At 38.6% G+C, this 13,158-nt stretch overlaps 1 protein-coding gene across 1 annotated transcript in view; it reads right to left on the reverse strand.

The window, feature by feature from the left end:
- Positions 1 to 13,158, reverse strand: part of alpha-Catr (alpha-catenin related) — a 160,292-nt gene that overhangs the window by 97,524 nt on the left and 49,610 nt on the right. The window contains exon 2 of the mRNA XM_071588451.1: positions 5,352 to 5,550. Within this exon, the coding sequence (XP_071444552.1) occupies positions 5,352 to 5,550 (199 nt within the window). The remainder of the gene's footprint in view (positions 1 to 5,351; positions 5,551 to 13,158) is intronic.

Raw genomic sequence — 13,158 nt, forward strand, 5'->3', positions numbered from 1 at the left:
ATCTCAAACTGTTCGCATTTGGATATACAGGGTGCGGCAACATAACTTCCTTTTTTATAACGCAAAACCCCTTCAAAAAAGGAAGTTATGTTGCCGCACCCTTTATCATAGATTATTAATATACATTGAACATTTTTGATATTCACACAAGACTCATTTTATCGCGATTACCTGTTTCCAATCTCTGGGATTACGTGAAGCGGAGCGACATCTTTTGGAATCAAAGTCGCTTCAACAATAAAAAGAACATCAATTTAAATAAAAAATAATATAGTATATAATATCCTCATAAAAGTGGATGCACCCGTCTTCCCTTCCGTGCAGTCGATAAATACACGTATCGCCAGCACGTCACGCCCTCGACGTTGGCCGGAGTCGCTCGTTATTGAATGGAGAGATGTTCGAGGGAGGAGGTTCCATGGTGTTCCTGCGTCGAGAGGGAGAGGGCACAACAAAAAGGGTGAGCTGCACGGGCACATGAAATTATTTGAGAAGGGAAAGAGGGGAGGAGGGTGTGTGTGTAAGTGCGTAGCTGTATGTGGGGTTACAACACGAAGGTGGATTAAGTGCTCTGCCGTCGGAGGAGATGTCGGGATATTCTCCGGCGAGGGAAGAGAGGAGGTTACAGGGGTGCGGATATAGGTTCACAGGCGTTTATCCGAGAGAGAGAGATGGAGGGGGAGGGAGGTGGGGGACGGCAGGGGGTGTGGGGTCGAGAGAAATAGAATGGAGGAGGAAGAAAGAGTATAAAGAGGAGGAGGGGCGCCGTATGCGTGGGAGAGGGTTGGTGGGGACGGGGGGGGGGGTGGCTTGGGTTGGCTCTGCTGGACCGCTCGCACTCGTCGATAAGCATTAGGTGAAGGGGAGGGAGGAAACGAGGGGGAGAGAAAGAGAGAGGGGAGAATATTTTTTTCCCTTCGCTCCTTTTTATTCATTCATGTCTAACGCTGAGTGGTTCCCATGAATGTGACCTTTCCCGCATTCCCGCAACTTGAGGGTTGCCCCACTAGTGGGCGGCTGCGCAAGGGGTCACAAGGTATCTTATAAATTTTCATTCATCTTGTGCAGTGTACTTCACTGATCCCTTCAATTAAATTGGACAATTTGGCGATGTACATTCCCTCCTTGAGCAAAAAATGACCTAATAGCGACCGTATGTCGATTCCGCGTAACATATTTTTTTTGTATAAATTCTCGTTTCTGTTCCAACTGTCGATTCTATCCACCTTACTCAGGTGCATACTGATTTGTAATACCTTTTTGAACTGCCTCTAAGGGGAAGAAAATTAAAGTGAGACCTTAGAACCGTTTTAAATGAAGAAGTACTTCGAAGAATGGGATAATCTTACGGAGGGCACAATTACAGGAAGAGGGAAACTGATTGGACATATCCTGAGGCACAATAGCGCACAAAGGACAACAATTGAAGGAAATTAATGGGAGAAATCATAGAGGAAGACCAAAGATGACCTACGAGGAGCGAAAGAAGTCGCTGAAATGAAGAGAGTGCCAGGGATAAGGGCAGTATGGGCGGCTTTTATAAACCAATCCTGAAAACTAGTAAGAAAATTCTGACAAACCCGACAGCTACACTTTTACTAGGTGAAAAATCGTAGATTGACAGCATGTGATGAGATGATATATTGGATCTAAAACTAAGTAATTATTATGAACAAACGAGATTATTTTTGAGAGTATTTGGATATGAAAATACTAAATATGCCAAAAAATTTCCATAAAACTGTTTAAAATTATGAAACAACATTAATTAAATACATAATCCACCTCATTCTAAAAGTAATCACTGTCTATTATTAGTCTCGTATTCTTTATCTTGACGATGAGACTTTTACTTGGCCAAGGTTTGAATTTCCATTGAATGGCCTTTTAAATGAACAACCCTGTTTGAAAATGACAGCATTTAGTTATAAACATGTTTCCAACTGAAAAGGTATTGCAAGCCTATATTTTGACGTCGTCATTGTTTTTCCGACGGCAGTCGTGTGACTTGGGAAGTACTCTTTTGAGTGCTGACGAATACTCAATGAGTCATGGACTACATACTTCGCTGCGTATGTAGTCCACTTCCTTAATTCGATTTCAATTTCCGAATCACAGCCAAATTTCCCATTTATCCTCAGCCAAATCTCTCGGAAATTATTCCTCGAAGTTGGATGTTAAAACATGCCGCGTGACTCTGTTCAAAGTTCCGTTTTATTACCGTTGAAGTAATTAGTATAAATTGTAAATGCCATTTCAAATAGATTTGTTTAAGCCAAAGGATCCAATCAGGTTTCGACAACTATTTAAGGATGAAATTATTCATGCTTACTAGGGTGGCAGGGTATACTAACAAGAGTGGTAAGTAGAATTCATATAACGATATCAATCATTATGCGTGAATTTTATTTAAAAAATTGAGTAGCATTATGTCTTCAAAGTTAAACCTAACGCCAGAGGCACACGCATTTCAACGCCAATTTCATATTTGTATCACGATGAAATACACGAAAAAAGCAATATGGTGAATTAAGCCTTATTTGCGAGGCAACAAATTCATTTAACGTTTGATAAAAAGGCTAGGATTTAAAAAAAATCTAAGTTATGGACTGAAATTTTTAAAACAATAATTTTTTGTTTTTATTAACCGGTATACCTAGATTTTTCGTTATCACAAACGGGCAATAGTGTTTGACAGGTATCCGAAACGATGCGATAATTGATAAATTCTCATATTATAAAAATAAATCTAACGAATTGTGGGAAAATAACTCGTTTTCTCAATCAGCATGATTTACCCCTACAATCTGTCCCTGATAATGTAATTTGAAAAATATTGCGATGGATAGCTTAAAGAAAATTTTTAATGTTAACATTGGTTAGAATAATATGACTGAATTATAAATGTCACCCGAATATGCCTAAGCTCTGCAGCGTCCAGTCTAGTTTAATGTTAATCAAAAAATGAATTAACTGAAGAAATTAATTTAAATTCAAACTTAATTGTAAGGAATAGGGTCTTAATTCCTTTAAATCTGAGAGGGCAATTATCGAGTCTACGCAAATTCGTGAGCCTAAAAATTCTGTACGGAAATTTGCAGGTCTTCTAAATGTACCAATTATAAAGGAATATTTAGTTTCATCTGCTTGTCAGGAATTATAGATTATTAGAGGTCGTTGATAAAAGGAGGTTTATTTCTTTTCTTGAGGTTTAGATGCACTGTTTTGAGAAACCGTCAACAAGATTCTTGATCAAAAATTTTTACATCACGGTAGACTTCCAGATTACCTTATCAATATATTTCCTTCTTTTAAGTGTTTTGAAATATTAATTCACCCATTGAGAATCATTGAGAATGTGATGTTACCATCAGAATTTTGTAGAGAATCTACCTGATTCTTCATGTTCATTTCCATCCACTCCTAGATTAGTTTAGATGGAAAAATTATTAGAAAAGAAGGTAAAGGTTTTGATTTTGAAAAATCTTTTGAATATCTTATTTAATTTTTTTATTGAAAATTTTTCTTAACAATTCCAAAACACCATCACCTAAAATTATGTGTGCAATCCTTTAGGGTAGCTTTTTTGATCAAACAAGAAATTACCTGTGGAGCGGTAAATAATAACCCTCTGATTTAGAGTATCGAACATTTGCCTTCACTTATATCCTTGCAAAAAAAAGCAATTGAAATCCTGTATTTTAGGATAATACAATAATGTCAGAAAATGTTCAAACAATGAGTGTGACTCAAATAGAATAAGTTTCACTCGATGCTTTTCAAATTATATTGGCTGGCTATAATAATTATAGATGATTTTTTATTCCAATGGTACTTTATTAAATCACTTAACCAGTGTTATACTATATTGTGCCATTGAGCCCTTGATATCCTTAATACTACATGGACCCATTTTATCCTCCATTGTTAGATTTTATATAACCTATCCATTCTGTCGAGATAATAATGCAATGTGAAAAATATTACTGCCGTCGTATTACTGCGAATGTTTAGTATTTTCTACAGGAATATTCGCTACATTTCATAAATTTTAGTATTTCTTGTATAACTTAGTGTAAAATATCGTTTGATAGAGATTTTCCGAGGCATATCCTAGCTCATTCTGCTATTCGTGTAGTTAATTTTTATAACAGTCTAGTTGTTCACATAGTTAATTCCTAAATCGAAAATTAACCACTTTTCGTTACTTGAATACTCCTGTAATAAGGAATTAACCGACAGAAAGCCATGTTCAGAATTGCTTCAGAGCCCGCAAACGATACACCTGATTTAAACTATAATGATAACCATATTAAATTAACCACATTAACCATTACCCAGCTACTTATGCATTGAACTCATCGATCAAAATATATTAAACGTGCCTGTATTCGACGAGATGAGTTCATCGGAGGCAACGATAGCAGTTGAAAGAATTAGGAATCTCTTCTTACCCTGGCCTATGAGGGAGAATATGCATCATAGGAACGGCAGTAACTTGAAACAATCAACAGTAACTTGATACTCATGAACACACATTGAATGCATATTGAGAAGATAAACCAAAGAAATTTCTTCAAAAGAGTTAAAAGACAAACTGCAAGTACTTGATAAGAGTAGGAAAGACGTTTGTTTAGGAAGTACTTATGCTAAATTCGAGATTAGATAGCTATGCTTGTGAAACTATACCATTATAAAAAAATATTATAAATATATTTATAAGCACAAGAATTAGTTTCAATCACCAAGCCAAAAACAAAGACTAAATTTCATGAAGAATACGATTAAATTCGATTTGAAAGCTCTCCAAAAATATCGGCATATCAATATCACGATGATGGAATAAGAGATGCAAACTCAGGACAGGCAACTGTTTCAAAAAAGGTTCATTCTTAGCCTGAAAAATTCGGCATTAAAAATACGGTTAAACAAGCCAATATACAAATACCATTGGCAAAATTTGTCTTACACGCGATCTTAATTTTCATTTTTCCTTTTTCTATGGAGCGACTTCATGTCGATTCCATAAAGGCACAGTATAAATAAAATTTTTCATAGGCTAAGAAAAATTACATCCTCTCCTCAGGCTATGTTCGGCTTAATGCAGATTTAACCTCTTACGACACATAACTTACGGTATTGACTATAACAGTGAAAACTTCCACACCTTAATGACTTATTTATACGACCCCGAGGAAAAATATTTTCCTCATTAAATTTTTATTTGATTTCACGATTAATGGCTCCTATCCATCCACCACCTGGCAGCGTACCATCGGAGGCTCGCAGGGGGTGACCTAGATATTAGATAGTGGGAAATGAATTTTCTTTTAAGCGCCCTCCGGCCTTACCTGCAGCTCTGGCTTCCTTGCAGGCATCGTACATCTCCTCCCTGACCTCGGGGTTTCCCTCGGCGATGCTCTCGCCGACGGTGACGAAGCGCTCGACGGCGAGGTTGACAGCAACCCCGACGCGCGCCACCGCCCGGCAGGAGGGCGAGGGGACGAGCGCCCCCGAGCCCCGCTCCTCATGGGACACCAGCGTGGAGATCTGCAAATGAGCGGAGAGGAAGAGGGAGGGTGTGAGCAGTGCCCCGCGATTTGAAGTCAGATTGCCCCGAAAACAAATCCGATGAGACCAGCAGATTATTCAATCCACTTACGGTCAAGGCGGTGCTTAAATATTATTGATGAACAATCCACAGTTATCAACCCGAAGGTCGGCTTGATAGATGATGGTAGAGTTCACCGAATACCAAGCCTAGCAGCGTGCGAAATTGTATCAATGATCGTTCCTCAGGCGAATGTGGTAGTCCAGTGGGTAGAGTGCTGGGCTACTAACTGGAGAGCTCGGGTTTTTGCACTTCAAAATTCATGCATTTTAATGCAAACTTGAGGATGAACCCGCTTAAGTTACTGTCACGGCATATCCCGCGGCTCTTTTAATTGGCATTTTTAATGAATTATAAGTTGACACTACATTCAAGTGCATTGAAAACAGCGATCTTTCCTGAGTAGTACTCTGTGCAAATTCTTAATTTAATGAATGAGAATGATTTTTTAATTATATGATTTCTCCCATTTGGCTAATTGCAGTCTTAATTACCTCATTTCTTCTCGTAATGATTTTCTCCAGCTAAATATAACGATGTATTTTCCTTCGCACACTCTTCCTTTTTATGAATCATCAGTACCTTTAATTGGAAGCGAGCAAAAATAATTTGCAATGAAATCAAATAAATTATCTTATTTGCTTTATCGCTTTATGATAAGAAGATATTTCAAGGTGGACGAGGAAAGTTAATTGTATGAATATTATTCCCCTTTTGTGCTTCGCTTAAAAAATCGAGCTAATTTCTCCAAGTAATTAGTTTTTTCAATTGTTGCCTTGTGAATTAGTTTTGAAGCGATGCATTTGTTAACAATGGATCTTGAACAATTTTAATATTTTCTCTATTACATATTTCGAAACATTTCGACTGAACTACTTGTAGTGGAAAACTTATATCTTACAAAATCACTTTCTACAAATGCCAAACTTGAGGCAGACCTCAAAAACAGATGTAGATACTTATTATAACTGCCATGGTCCATGCCTAAACGAGAAAATTATTGGCCCCCTTCCCTGCCTCGAAAGAACGAAAGGTACTGCTGAATGTTGCTACACATTTACGCGAAAAGTAGATAAATTGCCGTGATTGATTCCTCCGGAAATCAAAAAGAAATTAAAGTCAGTTTCCAGTGTGAATAAAACCTACCGGTGGGGCACCTTGACTGCGTAATTCGATCTCAAAGAACGAGGAGCCCGAGGGTAACCTTGCAGTATTCCACGCGATAGCCGGTGCTCTTTTCATTTCCAATTCAGTTGGATTTGACAGTGGCAACAGGTGCTTAGTTCATTATTTATTTCTAACCCGAAAAGGAGGAAATCGATCATTAAGGTCGAGGCGTTTATTTTATAAACGTAGACGTATCTTTGGAGTGATACAGACCCCGTGGATTTGAAAATAACTCGGAGATCATTGGTACAAAATCAGTATTTATACTAAAATTATTCTTATAGATGAAGGATTTTTTTGATTCTGAAGACACATACAAAATTAAAGACATTTGAACTGTAACTTCAAGGATTTTAGGCAAATGAAAATCGTATAGCAACCAGAAAGAAGGATTTATTCATGAAATTTAGACTTGATTTTTTTAAGATCTCGTATTCAATCTTTCTCACAAGGTAATTAAGATCTCAAATCAAATACGCCTAGTAATATGGAGCAGCCCAAACATTTTTCATTGAGAGAAAAGGAGGAGCCGTATCCCTCTAATCATGGGACAGGTGCTGGAATATTACGAGGGTCATCCGGAAAGTAGTACCCGTTCGTGAAATAAAGACACAAAAGTAAATATTAACAAACATAAAAAATTTTATTTGAAAGAGGATACTTTAAACTACTTCTCAACATAATCTCCAAGCAAATTAAGGCATTTGTCATAACGTGTGACAAGTTTCTGTATTCCTGCTGCATAGTCCTTCGCCGCCAGCTCATTGAGATACGCGAGGGACCCATCTTGCACAAATTTTTGCATAATGCAGATGGTGCTTAACAATTTCATGAACAATTGTTCGAGAAACATTGGGAAAATGCTCACAGATGTCATCAATTGTGACGCGCGGATCGTTCCTCACGAATTCGTCAACTGAGCGTACCAGTTGGTCTGTAATGACAGACGGTCTCCCCGAACGCTCATCGTCGTGTGTGTTCCCCCTCCCCATGTTGAAGTTGCGACACCACCGCCGAACAGACGACTCGTCCATTACATTGTCTCCATACACCTCCTTTAATTGGCGATGAATATCACATGGGCGAACGTTTCTTGCATTGAGGAATTTAATCACTGCCCTCACTTCACAACTGGCGGCGTTCTCAATTTTTTTAAACATTGTAAACAATCACAGAAACAACACAGGCAATGCTAGCGTCACGCAACTTGGCTCAGAGAAGGCAGACAAGCCACTGAAGCTATCTGACCTCGTCCAGCGGCTACTCGCGTCGTCAGCACTTCATGCGGCACGAACGGGTACTACTTTCCGGATGACCCTCGTATAATCGTGCTCGTCTGAACTGAAATGATCAAGCCAGGACGCAGTTGTTAGAAGTTCAATGAAAACGTGAGAGTAGCTGATCTGTAGCTAAATGTTGTCCATCGCCGTGGCCAGTCCAATTTAGGAGAAATTTTAAAATGATTTCAAGTTCAACCCAATCGTGGAATTCTAGTAAATCATTTTTTTGATGGTGCTCGTCGCTGAAATATTTGTCTTTACTTTAATTTACCATGCACGTAATTTATCTGCAAATCTTGTAAAGACACAAATCTCACCGGTAAATTTCACTATCAAGGGAAATAAAAATATATAATACGTATCCTTATTAATGCTTGATATTCTTTTACCAAATATTGAAACAAAAATGTGAATTTGTTTCCCTTTAATTAAGTCTTAAGCCGCATGGTATTGAAACGTGACGACATGGAGAACGAAAGGCCATTGAGAAGTTTTAGGAAAATGTCCAGTTTTTGAAAACCACTATTACAATGATCCTAACAGTACTAAATGGCTCTCGGAATATTTATATTTTCCTGGCTAAGCTCGAGTGAATTACTACAGTAGTGTTACTCGGACAGCTCGCAGAGCCTTCTGTTGGACTAGAATTCATTAGGGGTGGGAGATAGGGTGGAATGCAGAGGTGGGAAAGATATTGAAAAGAAACTGTAAGGTGAAGGTAGTGATCGAGGGAGTACTATACTTAGCATCCAAGGAAGGTCGAGGGGAAAGGTATGTACCTGGGACTACATGGAAGGCAGATGCCAAGAATGAAAAAGGATAGGGATCAAAGAGATTTTCTTTACCCAACGGAATTCTATTTGCTCTGATTGTGGGACGTAAAACGAGACTTGATCCCGTCGAGGTCAACCATTAATTCGCAACAGGCAAAGTAAGCGGACGAATGAATAGGTATGAGCCAAATAGAATCCAATATTACCTTGATTTAATGCTTAAAGAACAACTTATCACGGATAAAACTCTGAAAGAGTAAGAAGTCTCCCCAAGCCGCGCTCAAAATTTTACTAATATCTATGAACGTCTGTCAGCAAATATGATGGCATTGAATATGATCCAAATCTTTGTAAAAAGAATTTAAATTCGTGCTTTTGAGTGACTTATTTGATTAAATCTTCCGCATGATTATATTATCAGGCAAAACTCTGAATATTTTAAGGCATTCTGGAAGAAGGGAGAAATTTCTATACTGCTAGTAAAAAAGGACACAGCGTGATACATCAGGAGAGGACCTCTGCCCATGTGCCCTTAGCCTTAGAAGCGTGCACTTGGTTCCCAACCATTAAGGGACACTTGGCTGCTCCTTAATGCTTTCTCATTATCCACGCTTGCCGGTTGAACGAACTTTGCAGACAAGCTGAAGCTGGGCGGCAAAAATTGAATATAAATCAGGCGTACGATCTGATGAGCATACATATTCCACGCACCACCTTCCACATAAACGGTTCCGTTTTTTTAGGTCTTATCTCTAGGACTCTCACCGAGAGTTCAGCTGTAACGCATCTGTACACTGAAACAAAAGGCTATCATCCAATCCGTCGTGATCCATACGGGAAAGACAAAGCCTTAGCCATGGCTTCACATAAACATCTCACTCGAATTCCACTCGCAGTACGAGCCAGACGAAACACAAAATAAGCGGGAGTATTGGGTTTACCCCTTCTATTTATTCCATTTATTTTTTTATCCCCAAAGTATTATTCACCAAAAAATACTTTTTTACAATGCCTAATGTAGGGGATTCCTGATGTTTAAATTGAGACCCGTCAAGGCGTCTGATTTGTTTCATCAGCTTCAAAAGCGTACAATTCAATTAATTTTTGTAGAAATGTATTAATTTGGGAACCTAAGCGTATAGAGTTAATCGCATTCAGAAAATAGTGTGATGCGTGATGATCACTGCTGCGCAGTGCTTATAAAAGCTTCAGGGTACGAACAATTGATGCAAAAATATCTGAGAACCGAGAAAATAACACTCCTCTAATGCAGTATTTATTTAAAAAAAAAATCCATGGTCTCCAAGAAACAAAAACGAAGCGGCCTCAAGCAAAGTCTCCTCACACAGATCCGCCAACTTTGTCGTTCCTCTTCGTCTCTCGCCTACACACACACACATACACACACATGCATTCCACGAGGGCTCGTGCGAAAAGCGTAATTAATCATCCTACGACTCGACCTACAACTTCAGCTGCGGAGAACCGCGGGGTCGGGACGAGCAAACTGCGGGGATCCAGCAGGACCGAAGGCACAAATGTCGAGGCGAGGGATGTGAGAGAAGGGAAAAAATGTTATCGTGGTGTGGGGAGGAGCGCGCAACGTGGGAGGGGGGAGGGTGCGAAGAAAGCAGGGTGCGGGGAGATGGGAGGGCGATGAAGAGTGACTTTCGTGACGCAGAGATGAGAGCGCCACAGCAAAGTGAGTGGGGAAGTATGCTTGGGGAGAGACTTTAAAGGGGAAGTCACGTTATGGGAGATGACGTGAGGAAAGGGAGAGATGGTGATGGAAGCGGCGGTGAAGGGCGTCACTAATATATGAGAAAAATTTACAAATAAAACCTAGCAGTGGTTCTAAAAAAACAATAATATGCCTTGAAATATTTATAAGGGGGCAGTCATTGCACCCTCAGGAAATGGGATTCGGAATGTTCACGGTGTATAATTCCCCTCAGGAATAATAAAAGAACCGAGATTAAATCTCGATCACTCATTGCTAAGGGTTGGTATATCCATATCCATATATATATATAATATATATATGATTATAAATTATCCATACATATATAATTATGAATATGAATACATATATATATCCACATAAAAACACAGTACTCAACCCGAAGGTTGGTTTAGCAGGTGATGGTAGAGATCACCCAGTACTAAGCCCTATACGGCGTGTGAAAATTCACACATCAAGGTAGGGTTCCTTTCCCTGTGCCGGTTATGGTTTTCCAGGAAGACCTGGTACCCGAAAAATCACTTAAGCTTGGGTGGAGCTGCAGGTGCCCAGAAGGCCTTGCCCGGGAATCGAACCCGGGACTCTCTGGTCAGCAGTCCAACGCTCTACCCACTGGACACTATAAAAAACACTATAGTATGCATATATATATATATATATATATATATATATATATATATATATATATATATGCATACTATAGTGTTTTTGAAACGACTCGATTAGCTCATGATTAGAATACTCGTCTGTTGAACCGTGTCTTCAGGCGTAAAATCTTACTAACTTAATGACGACTACCTGAAAAAACAAACTTCTGCCTTTCCATGGAAGTTTATTTACGTATTTTGCCGTTAAAATGACATTTTTTAACCATCTGTGGAATAGAAACTTTTTTCACGATTAATACTTAAATACAAATATAAATAGTGATAAAATATTTTTTCAACTATTCGCCCGTCACTAGTTTCATCCACCTGAATTGGCTGAAACACTGGGTTGAACAATTTGAAGATTCCTTTTAAGGATTCACACTCTCGGCATACGCAATAAAAAGAATAGGGTATTTTTTGCAGTAAGGAACGACCATTTGCAATAAGGTTATTTTATATTTATTTTAAGGCACCAAGAGACTACAGGATAACGTATCGCCTGAGTGATAATCACCAATATCTTGGATATGACAATTCGAGTTGCTAGCCCAAGCCCAGTTTAATGTGCGAAGGTAGAGATCATCTCATACGTACTAAGCTTCGACTAAGGCTCGGGAACTTCATGTTTTCAGGGTATGGCGGCCCGCTCCTTCCTCAGTACCGACTGCGGTTTCCCTGAAAGTTGCGGTGGACAGAATATCACTCGTCTTTGAGTTGATGAGGTGTCCCAAGGCATTATAAGCATAGGAGCACAGGACTCTCCAGCACTATGGGGCACACCCACATATATTTAGATTATGTATACTTTTTAGGCATTTCCATAATTGTACACTGATATCCGTGGCCCGATATGTTGGAGGAATCATTGATTTATTGCAATCGATATGTCCGAAGGGGCTAATATCACAAGTAGAATATTCTTAACTTTAAGACAGTTTAGGAAGGCAGCATCAAAACAAGCTAATATTCTTTAAATATAAAACAAGGACATTGAATTCAAGGGAAAATAATAATAGTTTTCTGATTTCTTGCAATGCACCCACAAAAAGGAAAACTATTGATGAGGTAAATAAAATTTTGTCATTTTGGTGAAAATCTTGTTGTGATGGATTAAATTAATATTACCTGTCATATATTTTTATGAATACCATCATCGACTAAAAGACCTGAATAAAATATTCCGGGCGAGTTCAATTTCATTAATTTGGAGGGCAAAGCCAAAAAGAATTTTCTTTCTAAAATAAGAGCATTGTCTGGAACGTTTTCATTTTGTCATCTTAGTTAACATGCAAGTAAAACTAATGTTTTCAATTTAACTAGGGCGTGTATTATGCAGATAAACAACTTAATTATAATTTATTTTATTGCTTCCTCAATACCCCCAGAATGCAAGTAGAAGGAATTGAGCTCTAACATGGGCATTTATGTAGGCGTACGATTTGAATTACGAACCTGGCATTGCACGCGAAATGCAGATAAAGAACTAATTACGCGAGGTGTTTAGAGTAACTTGTAGTATTATTTTGGCAGAACATATTGATGTTTAGTTTTGTGAGCGAATTACTGAACTCATAGTTTTTGGATTATTATTCTTTTCTACCATTTGAGAAATACCTATTATTCTTGTCTTGATTTCCTTATTCCGTCGCAAATATTTCCGTCACCTACTTCATGTTACACAGCAAGTATATTAATCCATTATAGCAATAGTTGAAACATTACCTCCGGTAGTTTCAAAACGGGAAAATCACTGGTGTCCTTTAGTTACCACGACCTCGGCTTCAGCATAATTCTTCCGCTGAAACAATCTCGTGATTCACGTTTCCCTCATTATCGCCAGCGTTGCTCATTTGGATTTAACAAACCTATGCAGAATCACAGCAAGCTAACCCAGTTGATTCGAAGGGTCCCAGATTTATATCCCGGACGATAAATA

Source organism: Hetaerina americana, unplaced genomic scaffold (genome assembly GCF_022747635.1).
Source record: "Hetaerina americana unplaced genomic scaffold, ioHetAmer1.1.p SCAF_3, whole genome shotgun sequence".
In the NCBI taxonomy this organism is placed as follows: domain Eukaryota; kingdom Metazoa; phylum Arthropoda; class Insecta; order Odonata; family Calopterygidae; genus Hetaerina; species Hetaerina americana.